The 26,593-nt window shown below is 42.0% G+C and overlaps 1 protein-coding gene across 1 annotated transcript; it reads left to right on the forward strand.

Moving 5' to 3' along the window:
• Window positions 1-212: 212 nt before the first annotated feature.
• Siah2 (siah E3 ubiquitin protein ligase 2) lies at window positions 213-23,154 on the forward strand. Its single transcript, XM_027391659.2, has 2 exons — window positions 213-666; window positions 22,518-23,154. Exons 1-2 carry the CDS (start codon window positions 247-249, stop codon window positions 23,073-23,075), a joined length of 978 nt encoding a protein of 325 aa, XP_027247460.1. The 5' UTR covers window positions 213-246; the 3' UTR covers window positions 23,076-23,154.
• Window positions 23,155-26,593: the final 3,439 nt, after the last annotated feature.

Below are 26,593 nucleotides of genomic sequence, written 5' to 3' on the forward strand. Positions count from 1 at the left end.
CGGAGGAGGGCACACCGCACGGCCGCGAGCCCCGAAAGCGTCGGCCACTCCGGGCGCCGCGGAGAGGATCTGCGCGGTCCTGTCCCCGCCCTCCCGGTGCCGGTCGGGTCCGCGCCCCCGGTCCTCGGACTGGGCGCCGTGGCGTTGCCCCGGAGCCCGCCACCCGCGGGGCGCGCACCGCCTTGACCCGGGCGGCCCCGCGGCGGCAGGCAGACGCCCGCAGGTCCATGGTGGGCTCGGAGCGCGATGAGCCGCCCGTCCTCCACCGGCCCCAGCGCTAACAAACCTTGCAGCAAGCAGCCGCCGCCGCCTCAGACCCCGCACGCTCCGTCCCCCGCTGCGCCCCCGGCCGCCGCCACCATCTCGGCTGCGGGCCCCGGCTCGTCCGCGGTGCCCGCCGCGGCAGCGGTGATCTCAGGCCCCGGAGCCGGCGGCGGGGCCGGCCCGGTGTCCCCGCAGCACCACGAGCTAACCTCGCTCTTCGAGTGCCCGGTCTGCTTTGACTATGTCCTGCCCCCCATTCTGCAGTGCCAAGCCGGGCACCTGGTGTGTAACCAATGCCGCCAGAAGTTGAGCTGCTGCCCAACGTGCAGGGGCGCCCTAACGCCCAGCATCAGGAACCTGGCTATGGAGAAGGTGGCCTCGGCAGTTCTGTTTCCCTGTAAGGTAAGTCCGGCGACCACCCTCAAATCTGCCAAGCGACCGTCCAGAGTTCCGGTGTCCTCTGGCGCACTCGCAGGCCTTAAGAGGCGAATAGCTCTCTCTCTCTCTCTCTCTCTCTCTCTCTCTCTCTCTCTCTCTCTCTCTCTCTCTCCTCTCTCTCTCTCTCTCCTCCCTCTCCTCTCTCTCTCTCCTGCCTCTCTCCTCTCTCTCCCTCCCTCTCTCTCTCTCTCTCTCTCTCTCTCTCGTGTGTTGGTGTGTGTTTGTGAGTGTGCGCGTGTGCACACCTTGCCCACCGTTTCGGTGCCCACCTGTCCACCTTGGGAACAAGGGTTGATGTTTGCCAGAGCACTGACCCCAGACTTGCTGACAGTTAGGAGCATCCCGGCTCTTCCAACCCAGAGCTGCCGCGTCCCCTGCAGGCCTGTGCTCTGGGGCTGGGCAGCTCCGCGTCACTAAAACTTGGAGAGGGAAGCTGGCGGTGGAGGATTGTGGAGGTAGGAAACGGATGGTTTCCAGCAATAAGTTTTGCAGGAATCGTCCTGAATTCCTCCTGGACCCAGCGACTAAGGTTTGGGAGCCCTTGGGGGTGTAGCTACAAAGAAAGGGAGCCTGGATACAGCCTGCTACTGAGAAAATCCTGCAGTCACGCCTTCTCAGCTTCCCAGGTCTGGGAAGGACTCAGGGTTGTGGCTGCATTAGAAGTTATTGCTGCTGTTTGTTACTAAGTGCGATGAACTAGAGTCCACCAGGACTTAACGAGGACACCCAGGGGCTTTATTAGTTTTCTTCAGTGCCAACACTTTAAATAGAGTTATCTGTGCTCTTGGGGAAAAAGCTAACCACAAGCGAAAGTCCAGGTTCTCACTGCCTTGTCCCCACCAGTGTGTGTTCAGGGCCTGAATTTATATCCTCACAGCTAAGTATAGAACCATTAATGTCTGTCTGTTTCTGGAAGCCTTTCAAAATGCCCATATGGAGATTATGCTTACCCCCCCCCCAACAACCAGCTTTTCAAAGTAATATCCTCACCTATTTCATGTCTGAAACTTGACCACCTGTATTTTAAATGACTGATAAGTTTACATTGTGTGGTCATACTGTAACACCCTGTTGCCTACACTGAACCCTCTTTAAAAAAAAAAAAAAAAAAGTCCTCACAGTCCCATTTATAAATCTCTTTATAGTGGAGACTTGTACCAGGGAGTTGATTTTCTGAACTAACTTACAGGTGGAAATAATGTTAATACTTCTGAGGGGGTTTTCATATTAAAGTAATTGTTCTACCTGAGGCTGTTTAAGTTGCCTTTCATATCTCCTCACTGTTGATTAGTGGGCAAGAGCTGTTTTCAATTAAAAATAGTTCACTGAAGAGTTTAATGTTAGGCTTGAGAGTCAAGTCAGTAAAATGAGTGACTTAATTTGGTCTTCTGCCCAGCTACAAGTTCAGCTAAAATAGCATATTCAAATGAGGGTTTGAGTGAGAATTTAGGCTATGGGGTCACCTTGTTGAATTGCTTGCTTCTAGCCCCACCCCTGTAATGCTTCCTAATTCATGAAGCTCAGGTGCTGCATCTCAGCAGTTTGAATAAGGTATTTCCACTACTAGCCCTCCCTCCACCCCACCCCTTTATTGAAATTAGACTTTTTTTTTCTTCTTCCTGTAATGTTTTCCCTACCTCTACTCCTCCCAGTTCCTTGCCACCTCCCCTTCTGTCTAGATCCATTCCCTTTCTTTTTCTCATTAAAAAACAATCAGGCTTCTAAAGGATGATAGTAATAAAAAGAAAGAAAAACATCAGAATTGGACAAAACAAACAGGGAAATGAGGCCAAGAAAATGGATAAGAAACCCACTTGTTTACACATCCAGAAATCCCATAAAAACACTGAACTGCAAACTGTAATATATACACAGAGGACCCGTTGCAGACACCTACAGGCCCTGTGCATGATGCTTCAGTCTCTGTGTTGGTTTAGAGATTGTATGTATGTATGTGTGTGTGTGTCTATACTCCATCCCTTGTGGGTCACTCAAGATGGTATTTTTTCTAGTTCCATCCATTTACCTCAAAATTCATTCCTTTTAATGGCCAAGTAATACTCCATTGTGTAAATGTACCACATTTTCTTTATCCATTCTTCTGTTGAGGGACATGCAGGTTGTTTCCATTTTCTGACTGTTATGAATAGAACAACAGTGAACATTGTTGAGCAAGTATTTCTGTGGTAGGAGGAAACATCCTTTGGGTATATACACAAGAGTGGTATAGCTGGATCTTAGGGTAGATTCTCATCTTCCTGAGAAATCACCATGATGATTTCCATAGTGGCTGTACAAGTTTGCATTCCCACCAGCAGTGGAGGAGTGTTCCCTTTATTCCACATCCTCACTAGTATGACTTGTCACTGTGTTTTTGATTGTAGCCATTCTGACAGGTAGAAGATGAGCTCTTGTATTAGTTTTGATTTGCACTAAGGATATTGCATTGTTTCTCGACATTTGAGTTTCATCTATTGAGAATTCTATTTAGATCTGTACCCCATTTTTTAAATTGGATTATTTGTTTTCTTGATACCTAGTTTGAGTTCTTTATATATTTTGGATATCAGCCATCTAATGGATATAGAGTTGGAAAAAATTTTCTTCCGATTCTGTAGGCTACCACTTTTTCTGAATGACTGAGTGCTTTGCCATGTAGAAGTGTCTCAATTTTCTGAGGTCCCATTTATTAATTGTTGAGCTTAGTGTATGTGCTAACAATGTTCTGTTCAAAAAGTCTTTTCCTGAGCCAATGTGTTACGTCTACTCCCCACTTTCTCTTCTGTCGGGTTCAGTGTATCTGGTTTTATGTTGAGGCCTTTGATACATCTAGGGTTCAGTTTTGTGCAGGGTGATAAGTATAGGTCTATTTGCATTCTTCTACATGCAGATATCCAATTTGACTAGCACCATTTGTTGAAAATGCTGCCTTTTTTCTAGTGTGTATTTCTAACTTCATTATAAAAAATCAGGTGTCCATAGGTATGTGGATTTATGTCTGGGTCTTCAATTCTTTTGATAGACATGTCTGGTTTTGTGCCGAGAAAGATGGAAATAACATCTTTCACAATAACCTCAAATAATATTAAATATTATATTATTGGGGTGACTAACCAAGCAAGTCAAAGAGTTATATGATAAAAACTTTAAGACACTGAAGAAAGAAATTGAAGATACCAAAAGCTATTTAATATTTTATTAAATAGCTCTGAGGTATCACTTGAATTTGGGAGTGGTTACACCTCCAACATTCCTTTTATTGTTCAGGATTATTTTAGCTATTTTTGTTTTTTTTCTGTATGTGAAGCTGAGAATTGGCCTTTCAAGATTTGTGAAGAATTGTGATGGCATTTTGATGGGATTTGCATTGAATCTGTAGATTGTTTTTGGTAGGATGGCCATTTTTACTGTATTATTTACTATATTTACTACTGATTTATGAACATGGGAGATCTTTCCATCTTTTGGTATCTTCAATTTCTTCTTCAGTGTCTTAAAGTTTTTATCATATAACTCTTTGACTTGCTTGGTTAGTCACCCCAATAATATAATATTTAATATTATTTGAGGTTATTGTGAAAGTGTTATTTCCATCTTTCTCGGTCTATTTGTCATTTGTATATAGAAGGGCCACTGATTTCTGTGAGTTTATTTTGTATCCAGGCACTTTGTTGAAACTTTTTATTAGCTGTAGGAGTTTCCTGATGGAATTTTTCAGGTCACTTATGTATACTACTATATCATATGCAAATAAAGATACTTTGACTTCTTATGATTTTCTGGATTTCCTCAGTGTCTGTTGTTATATCCCCCTTTTCATTTCTAATTTTGTTAATTTGGATAGTCTTTCTCTTCTTTGAGTTAATTTGGATAAGGTTTGCCAATCTTATTGATTTTTCTCAAAGACCCAATTTGTTTCATATTGTTCTCTTTGTTTCTATTTTATTTATTTCAGTCCTGAGTTTGATTATTTCCTGCCATCAACTCCTCTTGGGTGCATTTGCTTCTTTTTGTTCTAGATCTTTCAGGTGTGCTGCTAAGTTGCTAGTATGTGACCTTTCCAATTTTTTATGTGCACACTTAGTGCTATGAACTTGCCTTAGAACCGCCTTCATAGTGTCCATAAGTTTGAGCGTATATCCATTTCAATTCATTTCTAGAAAGCTTAGTATCTTTCTTAATTTCTGTCTTGATCCATTTATCGTTCAGTAGTAAGTTGTTCAGTTTCCAGGAGTCTGAATACTTTTTGTTGTTTCTGTTGTTGTTGATAATCAACTTTGACCTGTGGTAGTCAGATAGGACTCAGGGAGTTATTTGGATTTTCTTGTATTTGTTGAGACTTGCTTTGTGTCCAAGTATATGATCAGTTTTGGAGAAAGTGTCATGTAATGCTTTTACCTTAATTGTTCTAGTATTAATAAACACTCCGAAAGTCAGAAATTGAGATTAAAAACCTGATAAATCCAAGAAATAATTGGCCCTACTCTTCACTGTTCCCAGATTGAAAAGCCCTGAAATCTCATGCAGGGAGATAATATTTATACCAAAGAATAAAACCAAAGGATTATGGAGATTGGTAACAATAGATTACTCCCTTAATTTTGGCTTTCTTCTCCTATACCAGGTGACTCTTCTGACATGAGACAGACTTTGGATTTTCCTTTAACAGGCATGCTTGGGTTTAGAGAAGGAGAGAGCCACACTCCAACTCCAAAGCCAGATTTAATTTTTAGTTGAATTGGGCTACAAAATTTGCCTTATATGTCTGTAGAGAAAAACAGAAATGAACATTTCAGAAGATTTATGGAATTTTACCCTGTTGGAAGTATGCTATACCATTAGACCAATTTACTCTTTTTCTTGGGACATCTCTGAATGATTCATCCTTCTCATTTGCTCGGTGGTCTTCAGATTCCTTAGTTGGATGTTTTTATTCTCCTGGAAAGACAAAAACAAAATCTTGCCCCAACCATAAGTTTTCCTTTTTGGCAGGTTATGTCTGATCAAATGAAAGACATTTGTTAGTCTTACAAGTTAGTTTTCACAGAATGGCCACACTGTTTGATGAACTATCGCCTCTCCTAATCAAGAGGTCTCTCCTGTTTGAATCTAATCTTTATTAATCTTGATGATATCCGAAGCTTTTCTTCTCCTGTGGAAACAAAAGCAAAACCTGCTACCCCATGTAACACATATTCTGGTTTCCATTCTGATGTCAATTCGTCTTTAAAGTATGCAGGCTGATTTCATTCACTCTTTTTCTACTATCCAATGTCTCTCCGGAGGATCACTCCTTTCTCATTAGCATTAAAAATTTTTTGAGGTTAATAAAGCACTGTGTAATCTATCTCTGGGGGGGTCTTTATTACCCATTTCTGTCTATTTATTAAGCATATCTTTTCAAGTGTGATTAGATCTTTCTACAACTGCTTTGTCCTGAAGGATTATATGGTTTACCTGTAATACACTTTATGTTATACGCAAAAACTTGTTTCATTTTACTAGAGACATAAGCTGGAGCATTGTCAGTTTTAATTTGTATAGGTATTCCCATAATGACCATAGCTTCTAATAAATGTGTGAATATAGAATCAGCCTTTTCGGAACTCAAAGCAGTTGCCCATTAAATACTGAATATATGTCTATGGTATGGTGCACATACTTTAATTTTCCAAGCTCTGTAAAATGAAACATCCATTTGCCAAATTTCATTTGAGTAGCTTTGGTTATTTCCTACAGGTAGTGGAGTTTGGTTATACAGAGAACAGGTAGGACATTTCCTTAAAATTTCCTTGGCTTGTTACCAAGTGATAGAAAAATCTTTCTTCAAACCTTTGCTATTAACATGGTGTTTCTTACGAAATTCTGAGGTTTCTAGTACATTACCTACCGTTAGCTGATCAATTTCATCATTACCTTGTGCTAGAGGACTTGATAGACCCATATGAGATCTGATATGTTTATATACAAAGGATTTCTATTTCTGATTATATCTTGTAATTGAATAAATAACAAAGTTAATTCTGAATCATCTGGACTAAGTTCAGCAGTTTCATTATATACTACAAAACTTTCTGCATACTGAGAGTCAGTAACTATATTAAGAGGTTCTGGAAAATCTAATAATACCTTAAGAATGGCATATAATTCTGGCTTTTAACCAAATTATAAGGACGTTGAGGATCTCTGTGAGTTCGAGGTCAGCTTGGACTACAGAGTGAGCCCTGCCAGGGCTGTTACACAGAGAAACCCTGTGTTGGGAAAAATGAAAAAAAAAAAGTTTTTTAAAAGAAAGGGAATTGGGGGGGGGACAGAGGGAGGGGAAGTTGCAGTCAAGATATAAAATTAAGAATAAATAAGTGTACACACACACACACACACACACACACACACACACGTATATATATGAGGCTTTTGAGCTATTTTACTTATTTTTCCTGACTTACAACTTTCCTGATTTACTTGCATCAGTATAGAATGCAGGGGCTCCAGAAATTGGTGTTTCTTGTACAATATAAGGAAGGATCCAATTTGTTCTTTTTATAAACTGAAGTCTTGCTTTTGAGATATTTGTTGCTAATGTCTCCCAAGAAATTACTGCAAGATCTTTGCCAATGTTCATTTTCTGCCCATAATGAGGCAATTTCCATATTTAGTATAAGATACCACTATTTCAAAAGGGAAAATGCTGCCAAATATTTATTTACACTGTGTGAAGAGGTGTCACTATGATTGGTTTAAGAAACAGCTGAATGGCCAATAGTTAGGTGAGAGAGAATAAGCAGGATTTCCAGGCAAAGAGAGGAACTTGGGATGAATCTAGGTGCATGAGAGATAAGAGGTAAATGAGCCATGTGGCAGAACATAGATTAATGAAAACAGGTTAATGGAAGAGCTAATTGGGGAAGAACCTAAGTTAAGCCAAGCTTTCATAATAATAAGTCTCCACGTCATTATTTATGAGCTGTTAAAGTTCCTAAACTTTTCATTTCCAAATTTCCCTTAGTTTGGGTTTTCTCTCTTGATTCTATTTCCACTTCAGGTTTTAAACTGTTTATTCATTTCCTTCCACTGGTGCTTGTGTTTTCCTGAATTCCTTTAAGGGCTTTATTCATTTCCTCTTTAAGGACCTCTATCGTATTCATAAAGGCTGTTTTAAGGTCTTTTTCTTGTGCTTCAGCTATGTTAGAATAATTGGGACCTGCTGTGGTAGGGTTTCTGGGCTGTAGTGATATCTTGTCCTGGCTGTTATTGATTGTGCCAGACACTGGAGTGCAGTCATCTGGGATTGGGAAGATTATAATTATAGGTGCTGATGTCTTATCTTGTCTTTGTTGTGTGGTTGTTTTGTCTTGGTTTCTGTTGCCTTCACTGGTTCTTAGGAGACTGTGGTGGCTGTGTTGCCTGATAGGAAATTATTCTGGGGTCTGGATAGTTGTGAGCACTGGGGATTCCAGAGAATATGTTTGTAGGTATTGGGAGCTGACATTTAGGAATGGTATGGGCTGGGGATGGTTGCGAGTCCTCAGGAAGGTAGAAAGGAGTATGTTCTACAAGCATCTGCTTAGTCCTCGAGAATAGGGTCATTGAGTGAGCAGAGTCCATAGCAGAGGGTCTGCTATAGACCTGAGGATGAGGCTGGGAGATTGGGTTTAGAGGAATGGAGGGAAAGAGGTAAAGATTTTCAGTTAGCCTCCCTACCTCCCCTGCCAGAGTGGCCTCTAGGTTCCCAGGGCATGCCTGCTAGTGTTGGGAGCTGAGATAGAGCAATAAGTGGGGAGTAGGGAAATTTGGAGGAGGAAATCTGTGTGATACACTGGGAATGGTGCAAGGTGGAGTGCAGCCTGTGGGGTGAGAATAGATGGTTGGGATTGGAGAAGAGGAGGGAGAGATGAAGATCTGCAGTTAGCCTACTTGCTTCCCTGGTCAGACTGGTCTTTCACAGCTTTCTTGAGTGATGAAGAAGGATGCTGCCTTGTGACCAGGGAAAAGCAGATGGTGGTTGACAGAGTGGATAATTGACATTTGAGAAAATTCAGGTGGTAAGAGATACCCCTCCAGATTCCTGCCAGAGCTGCTTTCTCCCTTTACTTTCCTCCAAACTTTCAGTGGCTATAGAAGAAATGCTGTACTTATAGTCAGTATTTAGTAGTGCTACTGGAGTGTGGCATTTTACTCTGGTATTCTTTCATAATATCCGAACAGACTCATGAAGTCATTCTTGAGCCTTAGGAAGACCACCAGTACATGTGTGAGTGCTTTTCTCAATCTATTCTTTAAGAGTGCAGTTGGACCAAGCCATCAGTAGACCAGGAACCAAGCTTGTAATAGGTGTTAGTTACTTTTCTATGTCCATATGAATGAGGTTTCTAAATCTGGAGTGTGCATCCCATACATTTGCTTAAGCAGTGATCCAAACTATTTAGCAGGGCAGCTCAGCCACTTGGTATGGATAAGCCAAATTTGGATGTGTGCTTACCGCAGTAACCAAAACTATTCATTGGAGATGAGAAATATTAAGGAATAAGGCCTGTGTCTGTGTCCTGTGTCAGACAAGGGGGTGAGGGGGTCTGTGTCCCTAGCATTTGTTTGTTTGTTTGTTTGTTTGTTTGTTTGTTTTTTGCCTGCACTTTGAGTCTCCTGGAATTCCTGGGGACTACCTCATCACTGCCCCCTGCCCTTGCTTCTATAAGCTAACTCATGCAAGAATACAGTGTTGAATATTCAATGCCCAGAGTCTCAAAAGTTGCCTGGCTTTCTCTGTTTACCAGAGTGGGCAGTGGGACAGAAGAAGTTTTGAGTTCCTCATCTATAAATGGAGAGTAAGACTGCCCAATTTCTACGGAGTCAGTTTTTATCCTGTGAAAAATTGGAAGGCTGTGTGGAACGCATTGCATCCCTGCTATGGACTAATTTGCAGGAGGCAGCATTTATTAGTTTGCCTTGTCTTCAGATGAGGAACTTCATGTCTGTAGACTCATTAAGTGTTAATTGACTTGCTAAGTCACATAGTCAGGCACACATCTGGTGTACTCCTTAGTGCATGGGAATTTTGAATCTGAATTTTTATTCCAAGCTTTCAAGTTATAATTCAGGGCTGACATTAGTAACAAAGCCATCTGATTGGAGGAGTTTGTAAGATGACGCTGTCCCAACACAGCTTTGAACTGTTGGATTAAAAAGAATGGAAGTGTTGCCAAATAACTACCTTATATAAAATATAATTAAAGTATTACCACTCCTTTAACATAGACTATGTGAATTAACCCAGATCTCCCTTTTTAAGAATTTATATCAAAATAGTGCTTACTTAGGGTATTTTCAGCTATTCTTCATCTGTAGCTGAGAATTTTTGACAATCTATTCTATGTCTCAGTGGAGAGTGGGTATAGGCAGCAGTATGAAGATTGGTATGTCAACAGTACAGTATATTTCACCACTCGGAATGTATTTTTAACATGTATTTGTTTGTTAGGTGTACATGCTTATGTGTGTGGGCACACTGTGGAAGTCATAGGACAGCTGTGGGAGTCGGTTCTCTCCTTCCATCACCTGGATCAGTCTTGGTGGCAGAGGATCAAACTCAGGCCATTGGTTTGATGGCAGGTGCCTTTACCTACTGAGTAATGTCACTCCGCCATCTCACTGGTCCCTCCGTAGTGATTTTGTAGTTTCTCTCCAGGCTGTAGGAAATACCAAACCTCTCTAGTCTACTTTTACAATATTATATATTTTCCATTTTTATATGTCTTCTTTGAAGGTTCCTATAATATGACTGCATATCATCACTGAATTTGAAAGCCTCAGCTACATAAGTCTTTTCTGTGGTTAGATTGTGACAATGTTCCTTTAAAATAATAATAATAATAATAATAATAAGGTCAAACAACCTAGTTGGCCCTTTCTTTAAAGGAGTGGCCGGCCCTGTGTAGTCTGGTTGATACTCCCAGGAACTAGGAGTACAAGGAAGAAAGGTAACTGACACACATAGCCTCAGGGGCTGGGAAAGCCTCCTCAGGGGCTGGGAAAGCCTCTAGAGCAGTCTCAACCTTCCTGGGCCATTTAATACAGTTCCTCTCCTCAAGCTGTGGTGATCCCCACAATGAAAATAAAAATTATTTTCATTGCTACTTCATAACTAATTTTGCTAATTATGAATTTGAATGTAAATTCTGTTTTCCCATTGTCTCAGGTGACCCCATAGAGGTTGTGGCCCACAGGTTGACAACCACTGCTCTAGACAGGCTAGGAGCTCAGGTCCCTACAAAGAGGGCAACCCCTAAACTGAGCTGTATCACCTGAGCTCAGTTGGAGCACAGGACTCCACATCATAAAAAAAAAACAAAAAACAAAAAAACAGAAAGCAGCCTTTGCTCTTGCCTAAGAGCTGGGAATGTGGACCCAGCCATGCCAGGCATTCATAGGAGAAGAACTAAAAAAACTACAAACTGGACTTTGATGTCAGATCTCAGCCCCTTCCCCCTCCCTCTTTCTCTCAACAGTTGTTTTCTTTGGAAGTTGTCTCTGCACTCTTTATGATGCCTGAAATTGACCAGGTTGGCCCGGAGACTTAGAATAGTACACAAAGAATCAGAATTCACATCCATTACTCCAGGGCTCAGGACTTTAAAGAACAAGATTGACAGTACAGCTTTTGAATGTTAAATAGAACTGAAGGGCTAGAATATCACATAGTAGTGCTAAAGTTTAATGTTGATTCTAATGTAATTGACCAATGAATGTCCCTGGTCACCATGATTTGGCGCTAGAGTAAACTGTCGACTAAAGTTGATTTTTTCCTACAGCCAGACTAGAAGCCAACTGAAAAGTATGGTAGATCTGGCCCATAAAGTGCCAGCCAGAGATTCGATTGGAGTTTCTCATTGTTCCTTACAGCTCTTTCTTGTGAGCCCCTTACAAAGTATTGCATTGGTGTGATTGAATGGAGGTCAGGCTAAGTAGCACCTTTTATTCAAACATATAGGGCCCTCACTTACTAGAGGGCCAAGATGGGTCTCACCTGAGTGCCAGTGCCCAACCACTACCAAGTACTGCCGGGAAATTTTGATTATACATGGGTTTTAGAACAAGGACCCATTCTGAGCATCCAGAAAAGGAAACTAAAGATGTTTGTTCTGGTTAAATGTGTCTTCATGCTTCAGGTACTTCCAAGGACTTGCTGGAGCTCCTGAAAATGATGAGGTGGTACTCTGTTAACTTTGCATCGGTCACCCATCTTTTTCTGTTAGTTCCTTGATAAATAGTCAACTCTCCTTGTTTACTTCCAGTTTGGTAATGACTTTTTAGACTGTGTGGTATCTATGGGAAAAAAATTTACCACAGAGACTGAATGGGCAGTGTTCCTGTGGTAAAGATGTGGGTTTGTGCACTCTTTTAAAACTTTGAGTGTTTGTGCACTCTTTTAAAACTTTGAGTGAACAAGGTGGTATCTTTGGTCCCTCCTACTGCTAGGTTGCCTTGCTCTGAGCAGGCCTCCTTCACTCTATTCCCACTGTGGCGGCTGCTAACTCCTCTCAGCCCCAGAGGCTCATTTGTAAAATGGGGGGGGTGGATGTTGGGGAGGGTGATGATTCTGCCCTGGCACTAAGTGCCTAGCGCTGCCCACGTAGTAAATAGATGCACAGTTAGAAGCTCAGAGGAAGTAAAAGATGAATGTGGTATCACTTCGGGCAGACATAAACTTTGGGGAGGGAGGAAGAATGGCTCTTACTTTCTCCCACAATTTTTCTCACTGGGCTTCTTTCCCCAACTTCTGATGGTGTAAGCCCATCATAGGGTTTTTTTAGAGCCCAGTGATGTAGCCCTGACATGGTTCATTGGAGTTTCAGGATTAGACTTTCTCATTCTTCCCATTTCTGTAATCTAATTTTCTTTCTTTCCTTCTCCCCTCCCTCCCTCCCTCCTTCCCTTCCTCCTTTCCTTTGTTATGTAGCCAAGGCCAGTCTCAAGTCCATGATCTTCTTGCCTCACTTTCCTGAGGTGGTGAGCATGTGCCACTGTTCATAGGATCAGTTTTAAAGCCTAGTCTGGATAGGCATCACTATTAAGTATATATATTTTATTTTATGTATCTTATTTTTCAAATTTTAAGTTATAATTTTATTTACATTTTTATTCAGAGGGAAACAGTGATCATTTTTTCAAATATACAACTGAAGAGAAAGTGATATAAAATCAAAATGCTCTATAATTCTCCCCCTAAAGATAACCATGATACCATTCCTTACAAATATACTTGTAACATAATGGTTTTTTCACTCACACCTTTCCCACCAAGAAAAATGAGGAGTGATGTTTTTTATGCTGTTTTGGGGCTTTTTCACATTGTGGCTGCTTTTCTACTTTGATAAACGTTCTTTGAAGTCATTTTCAATGCTACATCACACTGCAGTTCTCTAATAGCACCAGAGCTTTTCAGTAAGCTTCCTATTAGTAGTCATTTTTAATCTTGCTTTCTTGTTGTGATTTTTTTAATTACTGCTAACCTGAATCCTTGGGCGTAATTTGACTATTTCCTAAGGATGCTGTTTCTAGGGTTTCTATAGTACATAAGGAGACAGGCCTTTTCTTGGTAAAGCCAAACTAGTTTAGACCTTGAAACTTACTTGCAGTTCCCTTTCTTCCCAGCATCCCCATCACTGGGTGTTGTCCTTTATGGCCTGAATGCTGCTAATGATTCAATGCTCCCTGAAGTAAACTCAGGCCTGAGCTGGCTACTGCTCTTGACACACTCAGTTTTAACCACCTCATTCTTGTCTGACATCCTCCTATAGCCCTAGAGCCTTTCTTCTCAGTGACCCATCTGTCTGCCTCACCTGCCACTGTCCCCAATCTCTTTCCTTGAATCTAATAGTAGAGACAGGCCAGCAGAGCAGCAGACAGGAGTCACCGGGGTGTGGGCTGCACTTTGCTCCTGAAGGAGGGGTGGAAGGTCACCACGTGGACCTCAGTGAGGCCAGTGAGGACCTCTGGAGAATACTGTTTCCTTCCTTTTGGGTGCCCAACAGGTTGTCACTGTTATCCTCCTATCCTTGTGAAGGAGATGGGATACAATTAGCATACCCCATAAAAAATGAATGCTCTCTGATTTGTCAGTTTGGACAGTACAGACTGCAGTCTGAGACAGTGACTTTTCTCTTACAACACCTGTCTTTTTCTGCCATCCACTCTGCTTGGCTGGGGACCAACCCATCATCCCCTTCCCACTACAGACTCAAAGCACTGGCTTTGGGAGGGATGCCTTTGGTAGCAGAGAGGTCCTCTTACCAAGGTGGCCAGATGGAGCTCAGAATGCCTAGTCAGATTTGAATTTCAATTAAGCAACAGATAATTTTGGAAGGAGGTATATAAAAACAAAACAAACAACAACCTGTCTGGAAGATATACTGCACAACTTGTATTTTATTTGTTCATCTAACAACCCTACCAATTCTTCTGGTGAGAAGAATTTATTGTTTTAGCCAATAAAAGGCTGGTAAGGGAAAAGCCTTAACACCTGTCAGTGTTGTCAATACGATTGTGCAGGTGGGAACCTAGCATTGAAGAGTGGGGGAATATTGAAAGGGAGTGGGCCAAGTGCTAGTGGCAGAAAGCCTTTGACTGGTAATTTGTTCAAGTGCTTTTGTTTGCACTAAAAGGACCTCACAAAACTGGTTCCCAGTGACAGTGTGTACTTGCCTGCTAACTCTGGCTGTGGACAGATAAGCACATAGTCAAAAATCAACTTTTGCTCAAAGTTTCTAAGATTGAAAATAAACTATTGCTACCTGAGAGTCTTTGCCAGGCCCTCTCTCTATCACAGAATGTTTTCAGAGGTAACAATTACCCAAACCCAAAAAGTCTTCCACTAACATACCATTTAGTAAGAAAACTGTCTATGGTATGTGATCTATCTTGTCTTAGGAATAACGGATGGATTTGTAAACCCACGATTTAAATTAGAGTGGCCTTCCTCTAAACAAAGTTCATCAAATTCACAGTATATTAGTCTCAACGGTGTTTGATGACACTGTTTGACAGTTCTGGGCTCAGTAATAGTATCTTCTCATTTATTTTCTGTGAAATTGTCACTGCCCTGCTGGCTGATACTTATGGCTTCCCACTGCCTCGGGAGTGGAAGTGAGGAATTAACCATATGAGTTACAGGAAAATACACCAGGGTGTTTAGGGGAAGATCTAAGCTGATACAGGCTCAGCAGCTTAACTCTGTCCTGTTCAAGGGTTAACTTGAGTACACACTTGTATTGTTGAGCAGACTAACAGGCTCAAGGGCAAACAGGAAGGCACTGGCTTTCTAACGCAGATACTCCACCAATGGTTGTAAATCTGCTTCAAGAGAAGTATACACTCATTGACAGGACAGCAGGCTTGTTGTTTCTGGTCTGTGGGACATTTCAGAAGAGTTAAAAACACCACACTGTAGTTGCTTATATAAATAAAATATTTGAAACATCTTGATATTTAAAAGTATGAACATTTTTCTTACATGATCCAAAACTACTGAAGCTTTCTTTAATACTAAAATCTACAGTAAAATTTCCAGTTCGAGTAAAATCAACATGGTGGGAGACTGTCCATCATCTGCAAATAATCACTTGTCATTAATTACCAAGTAGACAAGGAGTAGGTAGTAGAACCAGTAAATCAGAACTGAAAATTATTAGACCAATAAAAAATTGGAAAATAATCTATGATCACTTGGTGATATTTGGGGAGAAGATAAATATTTTAATCACAGAACTAGTTTGAATTGCCAGAAGGCTCTATTTTTGTTTTTAAAGACTAATTTTTTAATGATTTATTTCTATTTTATGTGCATTGGTGTTTTGCCTTATATGTATGTCTGTGTGAGGGTGCCAGATCCCCTGAAACTGGAGTCACAAACAGTTGTGAACTGCCATGTGGGTGGGTCCTCTGAAAGAGCAGCTAGTGCTCTTAACCACTGAGTCATCTCCAGCCCCTAAAAGTGTGGTTTTTGTTTTTTTAATGGTTATTTTGAGGCTGAACATGTATGGAGTTGCCTCATATGCACAGTCCTTTCCCCAGCTGTGTTGCTTCACTAAAAATGAGTCCCACAGAACCTTGAGGGGAAAAAAAGTGAGTAATTTTGATAAACCTAAGTGTTCCCATACTGAATTTAGCATACTATAGTAGGTTCACCTGAAATTCCCATTTGAACAAGTGTAAAGAGTGTTGAGAAGACAGCCAGCAACTGGTTAGTTCCCTGGTTATCTGCTGGTCATGCATGATAAATTACATCTCCCTCCTGTTAAATTCACACACTGTGCTCTATTTCTAGGAGCCATGTGAGAAAATGGTGGATAGGGCTAATTCCATCCTGGAACTCACATTTTAGATGGGGTCTTAGAATAGAATAGACCTGTCTATGTGGTGGATATTGTTACTGAAGTGGCCAGAAGAAGCAGAGCAGGTCTCAGAGCAGCAGACCAGTGACTGTCAGCCTTGGCAGGCTGATCAGTGATGGAGGATACTGTCTTCTGAGAGTACCAAGGCAAGCTGAGCAGTGATGGTGGATAGTCTGTCTTGTGTGAGGACCAGAGACAAGTTGTGTTTTTTTTTTTTTTTTTTTTTTTTTTATGGCAGTTTGTCTCTTCATTGTAAAACTGTGTTGCTTCACTAAAAATGAGTCCCACAGAACCTTGAGGGGAAAAAAAGTGAGTAACTTTGGTTCATTTCCATGTAGATGTTTTATGCTAGAAAGGTGTTTACTCCCAGGAAAACACTAGGAGAAAGCTCAATTCATTCAACCAACTCCTCAAAAGGAACCTTTATCCCTTAAAATGTAAATGTGCTAACATCTCTCCTAGATTTTTAATTTTGATGTAATTTAAAGCATAGACAACAATTTCAATATTGCTGTAAAAAGGGGCGGGGAGGGGGGAATGGCCTTTACCCAGATCCTTCTTCCCCGTGTGTGTTTTCATTTTGCTTTTCGGCTCAGACCTACATTGTTAAGCATGTGAATGTATGAAAGCTGCAGACACTCTGCCTGACCCATTTCTTTTCCAAACCAGGACATCTTCTCCTGCAATCAGGAAATAAGACAGAGCACAGATGCTGTGCTCACTCATCTGCAGTCACATGCAGACCTCGGTGTTGTCCTAGAAATGCCCTTTGCAGAGTTGAGGGCTGCTGCCCAGGCCATAGCCACAATTGTATTTAGCCATCAGTGTGCATTTTATGGTCATTAGAGTTTATTTAGATTGGAGCAAAGTGCTGTTTGCTTGTGCTTACTCGGGAAAAGGTCACTTCTGAGATTAGATTCACATCCAACAGCAGAATGTCGGTTCTGTTTTATTTTTTATTTTTTGAGACATTCTCATGTGAGACACTGGCTTATATCCTGCTAATGAATCTGAGCTGTTTCCTTGGAGGTAAGCGGATGGGGGCAGGGCATTTACCTCCCAGTGCCCCAGAGGAACCCACTTCTGCCACAGCTCCTGGCACCTCCATTGTTGTGGAAGGTCAGTGCTCAGTGCGTCATTCTGGAATTACACAGAATCAAGTTTAATGAAACAGATTAAATGACTGGGCAAACCTTCCTCAGCACACACAGCCTTTATTAGCAATCTGGATGAGAGAACGTATTTAGCCTATAACCTCACTTTATAAAACAGTAGTGTTTCTAGTAAACAGCAACACTACTGTTCAGTATGCCATGGTATCTCATTATACATACTTGTATATGAACAGGTTTTGTATTTGTATTTGAAAGGGTTTCTGTGCCAAAAAAGGAAACTCTGCCTAAATCCCACCTTAAATACAGCCTTTAAACTTCTTATGAGGGAAAGAATGGAACTATTTGCTGCTTTCTGAAAAGACTTCCATGCGAAGCAGCAGGTTACACACAGGCTTTCAGTGGCAGGACATGTTTGCACAAGACCTTTTCGTGGCAGCGCCTGGCAGGCTGCTACACAGGCAGGTCCTCAGTGTGATGTCCACATTTGTTTCTCCTTCTGCTCCTCCCCTCACTCTGTAGCTTTGAGTTGGTCCTCCCCAACCTCCATTATTTTTCTGTGCCCCTTTCTTTTTTCAGAGAGGTTTACTTAAAAATTAACCCCACCCTTTGGGGAAGCAAGCACATCTTTCCCAAAGGAGAAGTCTCATTTATAGCTGGGGTGTGTCCCAGGACACACAGGCCTCTTCGAAGGAGCCCAGGGACTCCACTCAGCAGCACTTGACTACAGGAAGAAACCAGGCCTGTAAATGAAAAGCCCTCTCACCACAAATGCCAAGGATAGAATCATTTGTTTCAAATGGCCCTAGATCATTGAGCCATGACGGTGTCCAGTAGGTAGCATACATAGCATGAATGAGCCAGACAGTGGGGTGGCTTGACTTAATAAAGACTGTTTTTCTTGCAGATCCTTTTTAGTTTAGCTACCATTGAAATGGCCCCAGTGGCCCTGAACCACCACAGGGGGAAATGATGCCGTGTTCAGTATGCCATAGATGGGTCTTGAAGCTCAGCTGGTTTAGAAGAAACAGTGTAAAACACCAAAGGTTTTAAAAACATGTTTAAGTAAAGCCTGTAGTAGGATCTTTTCAGAAGGCCCTGTCCACACAGGTTCAATTAAATGTCTCCTCTTTCTGTGCGACTTGGGGAGTGACCCTGAACAAGAGTTACATGTGTGTCAACTCAAAGCACTGTCCAGCTCCATCTGAGACCACAGTGCTTTAGGAGTGACACATGGCTAACTGAGATTGTTGAAGACTTAATCAGAACACAACCCTTGTGCCCTCTCAGACATGGATAAGCACTATGCTTGGTGATGGTCCAAGGAGAAACCTGTTCAAGTTGATGCCAAAGATTTACTGCCAACCTTGTTCCCCCAAGGGAAAAAATACACATGTATAAAATATTTAGATCAGTGTTTATAAAACAATCGCTTTGTGAATGTCATGATTCCTGCTTTGGAACAAAACTGATATCCTCTAGTTCAGTTTGTGTTCTGTAAATAGCAGCTCCTATGCCATTCTCCCTGTTTTATTAGTTAATTTAAACTGACACTCTCGACTGTTCCAGTCTTATAAATAAAACATATAAATTAAAAAAATGAAAGAAAAAAAAGAGTTACATGTGTGACAACCAAGTAATAGAGCACATAAAGATTCCTTTCCTGAACAGAGCACATTCCCAAGCCAGGCTGGTCACAAACACTTGCTGTGAACGTTGGCTCTGGGGGCTAGAGTAGCCTGGGGCTGTGGGAAGAGGCTGGGAACATGCTGTCCTGGATGCTATCCCTTTGCCAGACTTTGCCTTATTCCTGGGCTTCATCCTGGGCAGTTAAGGTCAGCAGCCCATCCTATGACATCTTTGGATCCAGACACTGAGCCAGGCTCTAAGAAGTTCTTGCTATTTTTGTTGTGTTTATGTGTTTTTAAAACTCTGAAATGCCTCACCCACTGTCCACAGAAGATCATCAGGAGGCTCTCTGTCCTGCCCACACCCAGATTTAAAACAGTGTATGGGGACTTCTTAGTATTTAAAAACCTGAGAACAGAGAGTAAACAGAAAAGGGATAAATCTTTCTCCTGCTGACCAAGAATTTCTCTTTACCTGAACTTTTAAAAAATTAACCTGTGGTTCAGAAACACAAAGAAGTGATTTCTGTCAGCAAAGAACTACTTCTGCCAAGGTGATAGAGGCATGAGCTGCCTTTTTGTTTGTTTTTGTTTTCTGTAGTAGAGTTCTGTGTGGTTCAAGAGAACATGAAATATGCAATCCTCCTGCCTCAGCCTCCAGAGCAATAGCATACAGCACACACACACACACACACACACACACACACACACACACACACACACACACACACACACACACACACACACACACACACGCCCTGTATTTTTTAAGTGTCTTTCTTTGAGTTCTCTGTGGGGAGAGGCTGTAGTCTTGGCTTCTGCATCCTCTCAGAGCCTTGAGTTTGGTGTCCTGTGTGGAGAAGGTGCTCAGACCCTCTTTGTTGCTGGAAAGTCATTCTGTAAGGATTGGAAGCTGACCTATGTTAAGTTTCTAAGGGGTTATTTCATAAGGCAGGGTAGGGAGAAGCAAAGGCAGCTGTGAATTTACAGGTTGGTTTGCTTTTCTATCTTAGTATCTCAGAAAGACAGCCTGGCACTGTCATTTCTTTGGTACCTGCTTGCTTCAGTGGAGGGCTGGAGACTGTGTTCAGTAAGCCAGACAGTTTATCTGCCACCTGATGCTCAAAAGTGAGGCACTCACTCCTCATTTTACATTAAAAGTGGTTGTCATTTCTTAATTCTTCCTGTGACCACAGCACAGGTATCTGTTTGTGGGTTGATCCGCCCTCTGGTAACTAGAATTGCCATTGTCATTGTGAAAGTTGGGAGCAGAAATCTACCTCAGTCCCATATGACAGGTATGATATATCTACTGGGAATGTCCTGAGAATGGGAAGGAAAAGACAGATTTTGTCCTACCCTAGTAAGGCACTGTCCAAAGGGCAGACTCTTAGAAGTTCATCCAGCTTACCCTCTCCCAGCCTCTAATGAGGACTTGACCAGCCTCACCAGGAAGAGATACATGTTTGAACACAATGATGAAGCATTTAACTAATTAATCTTTATCAATAAAAAATGAGGACTCAAATATTGGGGTAAGAACCTAAGATACCAGAGAAAATGCGGAGAAGCCACCAACCACGACCTCTCTCTTCTATTCCTTCCTTCAAAAGGGCTAAGATCCTCTCTCAGCCCCACTTTGCTACTTCCTGTCTCCTTTCTGCCCATAGTCCTCCAACCCTCTATAGTTAGTTTTGGTCAGCTACTGGCTAGCTCTGCCCTCTGACTCAAAGCAAGCTTTATTTTCAGAATGAAATCAAAAAATCACATAATTTTTCCTATGTCTAGTAAAAGGGAAGGTTTTAACTAATATAGTAAAACTATATACAATAAGTACAATAACTGCAAATATATAGAGAAATAAGAATTACATTAACAATGTCTAGTCCATTTGCATTTGGAAAATTCAGGGAAAATACTCCATTATCTATCCTATCTTGGTGAGTCTAAGTTTTGTACCTAATTCACTTTCTATCCTAACTTGCATAACCACCCCCAAACTACCTTTTTATGTCTCTCAATCTTATACTCATTATCTCTCTTTTGTGAGTTTCTTTTCTGAATTTGGTAACAAAGAAAACTATAACTATCTAGTCTTCAACTCCATCAAAGACTTGAGAAGGATATATTACCTGAACAAACAGGAAGTGTAGAGCAAACAATTTCAAAAAAATAAATTAATAAATGACAGAGACAGCTGGCTGCCTGGACAGTCACCCTAGGCTCCTCTGTAATACTGGGGCATCCATCTTCAGTCTACAGGCCTAGAATATCTGACAGACTTTTTTGATAATCAGGATTTTGAAGGACTGTCCTACCTTGTTTTGGCAAAGTTTGGCAGTCATTTTTGTTGTTTGTTGTTGTTTGTTGTTGTTGTTGTTGTTGTTGTTGTTGTTGTTGCATCCTGCTGGTCCAGCTTGGACAGTAACTGTCAGCAATCAAGGCAAGGGCAGTTTCTTTGCCCACATGGCTACCTTTTGCCACAAAAAAAACAAACTCCATACAAAGTTTTTTCAATGCCCATCATCCTCTTTGAAGTACTGCCAGAAGCAGATGTGTCTCACTGTCATGAAAAGCCTTAGGTTATTAAACATATTAAATGCCATATTCTGTAGGTCTTTAAAATGTTTGAAGACCATCTGTCTATCTAAATAAATCTGTATATGACCTTGAAAACATACCTAACGTAAATATAAGTTTGACTGTTATAGATGACCATTGATATGTATTTCTTAATATACATCACATTTTTAAAGGAGCTGCATAATCATAATACCCCAAACAAGAGTAGAAACATACAAACAGTATAACAAACTCTAAATTTGTATCAATAAACTAAAATCCATACCAATGTAAAATATTTTGAGATTAATAGCTGTTTTTATGGATTAAAGCAGATTCAATAATCTACCCTTTTTTCCTATTATTCCTGTATCATATCTCCCTTTTCAGGGAAACTCTTTAAGGACTTTAAGGAAAGATTTGATCAATTTCATTTTAACCTCTGCTAAGATAATAGACAGGACGCCAGTCTTGAATGAGATTTCTTTTAAAACAAATGAAAAATTGTAGGCACAGCACTTGCAGGGCAGCCAAGTACAAAGGAGACAGCAAGATGTGACAGAGTTCCAGCCTCCTCCTCCTCCTGCACCCAAGGTTGGCCACACTGGCAATCAAGAACAGGGAAGCACAAGGGAGGCTCCCACTAACTAGATGATCTGGCATCAGTCTAAGTCAGGAAGGAGTAGAGTTGAGACTATGCTCTATCTTCAAAGACATCTGTTTGCAGGAAAAGCCTAGAAGTGATCCAGGAGCCTTTGCCCACCCCACTCCCAAGCAATTGAATTCTTGCTCTTGAAAAGGAGTCAGGGGCTACAGAAAATGAGAAAGTGGCCAAGTTATCTTAATAGTTTTGCTTGTTTGATATACTTAAAAGAACTTTAATTCTCACCCTTCACCATTGTTGGGATGAGTAGTCTAGAAAGCAGTACCCTGACTTTATGCATGATGCTATTGACAATCAGTAGAAACTGAAACTTGTCTTAAACACTTGACTCTTGAACAAAAGTAGTTGAGCTGAAGGTAGAACTTGAGCCCAGGAAACTTGTGTGGGTAGGTATGCATAGATGTTGACACCAAGGAGATTTTGAGAGGGAGCCATGATGCAGTGTTTCTTTCTGTCTCTGCAGTATGCTACTACGGGCTGTTCCCTGACTCTCCACCATACAGAGAAACCAGAGCATGAAGACATCTGTGAATACCGTCCCTATTCCTGCCCCTGTCCTGGTGCCTCCTGCAAGTGGCAGGGATCCCTGGAAGCCGTGATGTCCCATCTCATGCATGCCCACAAGAGTATCACCACCCTTCAGGGAGAGGACATAGTCTTTTTAGCTACAGACATTAACCTGCCAGGGGCTGTAGACTGGGTGATGATGCAGTCCTGTTTTGGTCACCACTTCATGCTGGTACTTGAGAAGCAAGAGAAGTATGAAGGTCACCAACAGTTTTTCGCCATTGTCCTCCTCATTGGCACCCGCAAGCAAGCTGAGAACTTTGCCTACAGACTGGAGTTGAATGGAAACCGGCGGAGACTGACCTGGGAAGCCACACCCCGGTCCATTCACGATGGTGTGGCTTCAGCTATCATGAACAGTGACTGTCTTGTTTTTGACACAGCCATAGCACATCTCTTTGCGGATAATGGGAACCTTGGAATCAATGTAACAATTTCTACATGCTGTCAGTGAGATTCCAGGAGTCTTTCATAAACCTGGGAAGTTATTTGGGCATAACGCTCTATGTTTAATAAAGTTGTTTTTTAATAGATGTTTTATTCATTATGTCTTCCCACGTCAAGACCCACAACTGTCCTGTGTTTTGTATAAACAGCAGCTTCCTGTCTGGCACTGATGAAACAAAGTTCACTGGACTGTGATAAATGGGGTTGGCCTGTTAGTGATTGGGAGGCTGTTCTGTGATCTCAAATCAACTCTATTCTATTGACTTCCTGAACGGCTTTTGACAGATCTCAGGGCTGCTCCCACCTGCCTCATCCTGAGCTGACAAGAGCAGTGGCTTTCATGAGATTCCTTTTCTTTCAGGGAGGTAGGAATTGCTTTCATATCCTTCAGGCTGGGGTGGCTGGACAGTTTACACGGAATCACCTGTAGCACTCTTCTCCAACACAGATTTAGAGAACCCATAAAGTTGAATCTCATCTTTTCAAACAGTTTGAGGATTGCCTGCTTGAATCGTGGGGAAGAGTCCAGGATCTAAAGGTGCTGTAACGCTGTCTGACACTGTTGGTTGGTCTCTACTGTTTCCTCCCACAGCCTCTGCACACACCACATTGAAGCCAGGACTTGAGATCCACGTGGACACACATCTGAGGCTTGGTTGCTCTCGTGTGTTCAGTGAGTTGAGAGTTCTCACATAGTTAGTTCTTGCTTACCATAGTCTGGATGACCTGTTTACACGTGACTTGGAAGCCCTCCTTGACAGTAGATGATGTGAAAGACTAGAGCAATAGTTGGGAAAACTTTACAACCAGTCTCACATGCTTGCTATTTTAAAGGCATGTGTCAGTTGTGTGGGTTTGGGGTTTTTTTGTTGTTTTGTTCTTCTCTTTTTTTTCCCCTCACACTCTAATTTTTTAATAAAATTTTTTTCAAAAAAATGAATGTTGTGCTTCATTTTCCTGCTTGAGTCATAGGCACTTATTGAGCATCTACTGTGTACAGATGCAAGGAGCCACTGCCACTCCCTCCAGAACTGGGACTTTCAGCATGCCCCTGTGAGCAGAGTCCCTTGTTCAAGATTGGGGACCCCTTGTGTCTAAACCCCTGGCTGTGCTATGGGTTGTCATTAGTGGTGCAGGTCACATCTCCAGGACTGAGTTTGCTCTCTGACTGCCACCTGTCATGTGAGAAAACACCCCGCCCCCATTTTTCCAAAATCCGAAAGAAGAGGTACAGTTAGCATTGAGGCCCAAAATCTGGAGGTTCATCCACAGTGCCACACTCTCGCCTTCTAAGCCCCTAAGGTCACAAAGGTCAAATTAGCCCTGAACTTTGTTATAGATTTTAGTGACATGATTAAGCTAACCCAGCAGCCATTGGAAGTGATGGCTTTGTCCTCTGAGAGACGATATTAAGCTTTTATGAAACAGTTCTGGCAGGTAAGTAAGGAGTGCTGTGCTGGCTAACTTGATGCTAACTTGACACAAGCTGTAATTATTTGAAAAGCGGGAAACTCAATTGAAAAAAAAAATGTACCCACCAGATTTGCCTGTGGGCAATTTTCTTTATTGATGATTGACAAGGAAGGGTCCAGCTCCCTGTAGGTAGTGCCATCCCTGAGCTATTCCTCCTGGGTGTTTTAACAAAGGAGGTTGAGCAAGCCAATAAGCAGCACTCCACCATGTCCTCTTTATCAGCCCCTGTCTCCAGATTTCTGCTCTGCTCTGGATTCCTGCCGACTTCCTTCAGTGATGGACCCTGATACAGAAGCATAAGCAAAGTAAACCCTTTTCTCCTCAGGATGCTTTCTTTGGATATGGTGTTTTACCAAAACAATAGAAATACTGACTAAATGATTGCTAAGGTAAATTCTAGGCTATTTTCAAATAAGATAAAAACTGTCATGTACAAATGGGGGAGGGAAGTATGAGAAGAGGGTAGAAAAGGATGGGGGGAGGAGAACAAGAGGGATCAGGAAGATTGAGCGTGGAGAGGAATAGAGGAGAGCAAGGAAAGAGACATCAATAGAGGGAGTCATTATAGGTTTAAAGAGAAATCTGGCACTAGGGTAATGTCCAGAGATCCACAAGGATGACCCCAAGTAGGACCCTAAGCAATAGTGGAGAGGCTACCTTAAATGCCCTCCCCTAGAATGACAATGATGACTACCTTAAATGCCATCATAGAGCCTCCATCCAGTAGCTGATGGAAGCAGAAGCAGAGTCCCACAGCCAAGCACTGAGCCAAACTCCTGGAATCCATTTTCTGACAGGAAGGAGTGACAAACAAAGGGGTCAAGACCAAGCTGGGAAAACCCACAGAAACAGCTGACCTGAGCAAGTGAGAACTCATGGACTCCAATCTGACAGCTGGGGAACCAAGACATAGGACCAAACCAGGCCCCCTGAATGAGTGTGTCAGCTAGGAGCACTGGACAGTCTATTGGGCCTCTGGAAGTGGAACCAGGATGTATCCCTAGTGCACAAACGGACTTTGGGAGCCTATTTCCCATGGAGGGATACTCCCTTAGCCTAGATACACAGGGCTGGGCCTAGGCCCTGCCCCAAATAACTTGACAGATTTTTATGATCCCTCATGGAAGGCCTCACCCTGCCTTGTGGAATGGATGGGCGGGCGTTGGGATGGCGGGATCAGTGGGGGGTATGGAAGGGTGGGAAGGAGAGGGAACTGGGATTAATATGTAAAATAAGATTGTTTCTAATTTAAATAAAATTTATTTTTAAAAAGTAGGTACAATATATTTTTCAAGTGGCACTAACTACATCATTTCTCACACTGATGGAGGTGAACCGGCACCCATTCACTCTCATCTGGCTCCATCATCGTGAATATAAGTGGGCTGAACCTGTCAACTTTGCTTCTTGTCTAACCCTGCTTGTTACACCTGAAATCAGGACTCTGGGGTCAACAATGCAGGAAAAGATAAAACTACAAACAAGACCTGGAAGGAAGAGATGGTTGGAGCACAGCATTTTAAAAGCACTGGCTCAGATGTGCAAAAAGGGCAAAGGGGGCAGCCAATGGAGTGGCTAGTGACAGGAGTGGCCTGGGAGTTCAGGTGCCCTAACTCCCCAAATCCTCTCGAGTAGGATTTAATAAAGGACAAACCTACAAACAGCAAAACTGAGCTCTTCCAGTTTAGAAGGCCCCAGAACCTGACTGGACATCATCAGTCATGACCTTTACTCTCTGGATTTCTGAAACTTACTTTCGGGCAGAAGAAAAAAAAAAAGAATTCCCAGATTATAGAATTTCAAGAGGAAGTGAAACAGCAAAAAAGATGTAAGTCAAAATGGGTTCTTAGGTAATTCCAGCTTCCAGTGCACTTTCAAACAGTGTAACAAGTAATTGTCAAAAAACCATCAAGTGATCTATTTGCCATATTTTTAATAAATGTAAGATTTGTTTTTCCTTCGTCCCATCCCTTGACTAAAATCTGGCTGACTAGGCAGCAGGGCTCAGCCTATGCATGTGATACTCCAGTCCATTTGCAGAAAGTTTCTCAA

This window comes from Cricetulus griseus, assembly GCF_003668045.3.
Source record: "Cricetulus griseus strain 17A/GY chromosome 1 unlocalized genomic scaffold, alternate assembly CriGri-PICRH-1.0 chr1_0, whole genome shotgun sequence".
NCBI lineage: Eukaryota > Metazoa > Chordata > Mammalia > Rodentia > Cricetidae > Cricetulus > Cricetulus griseus.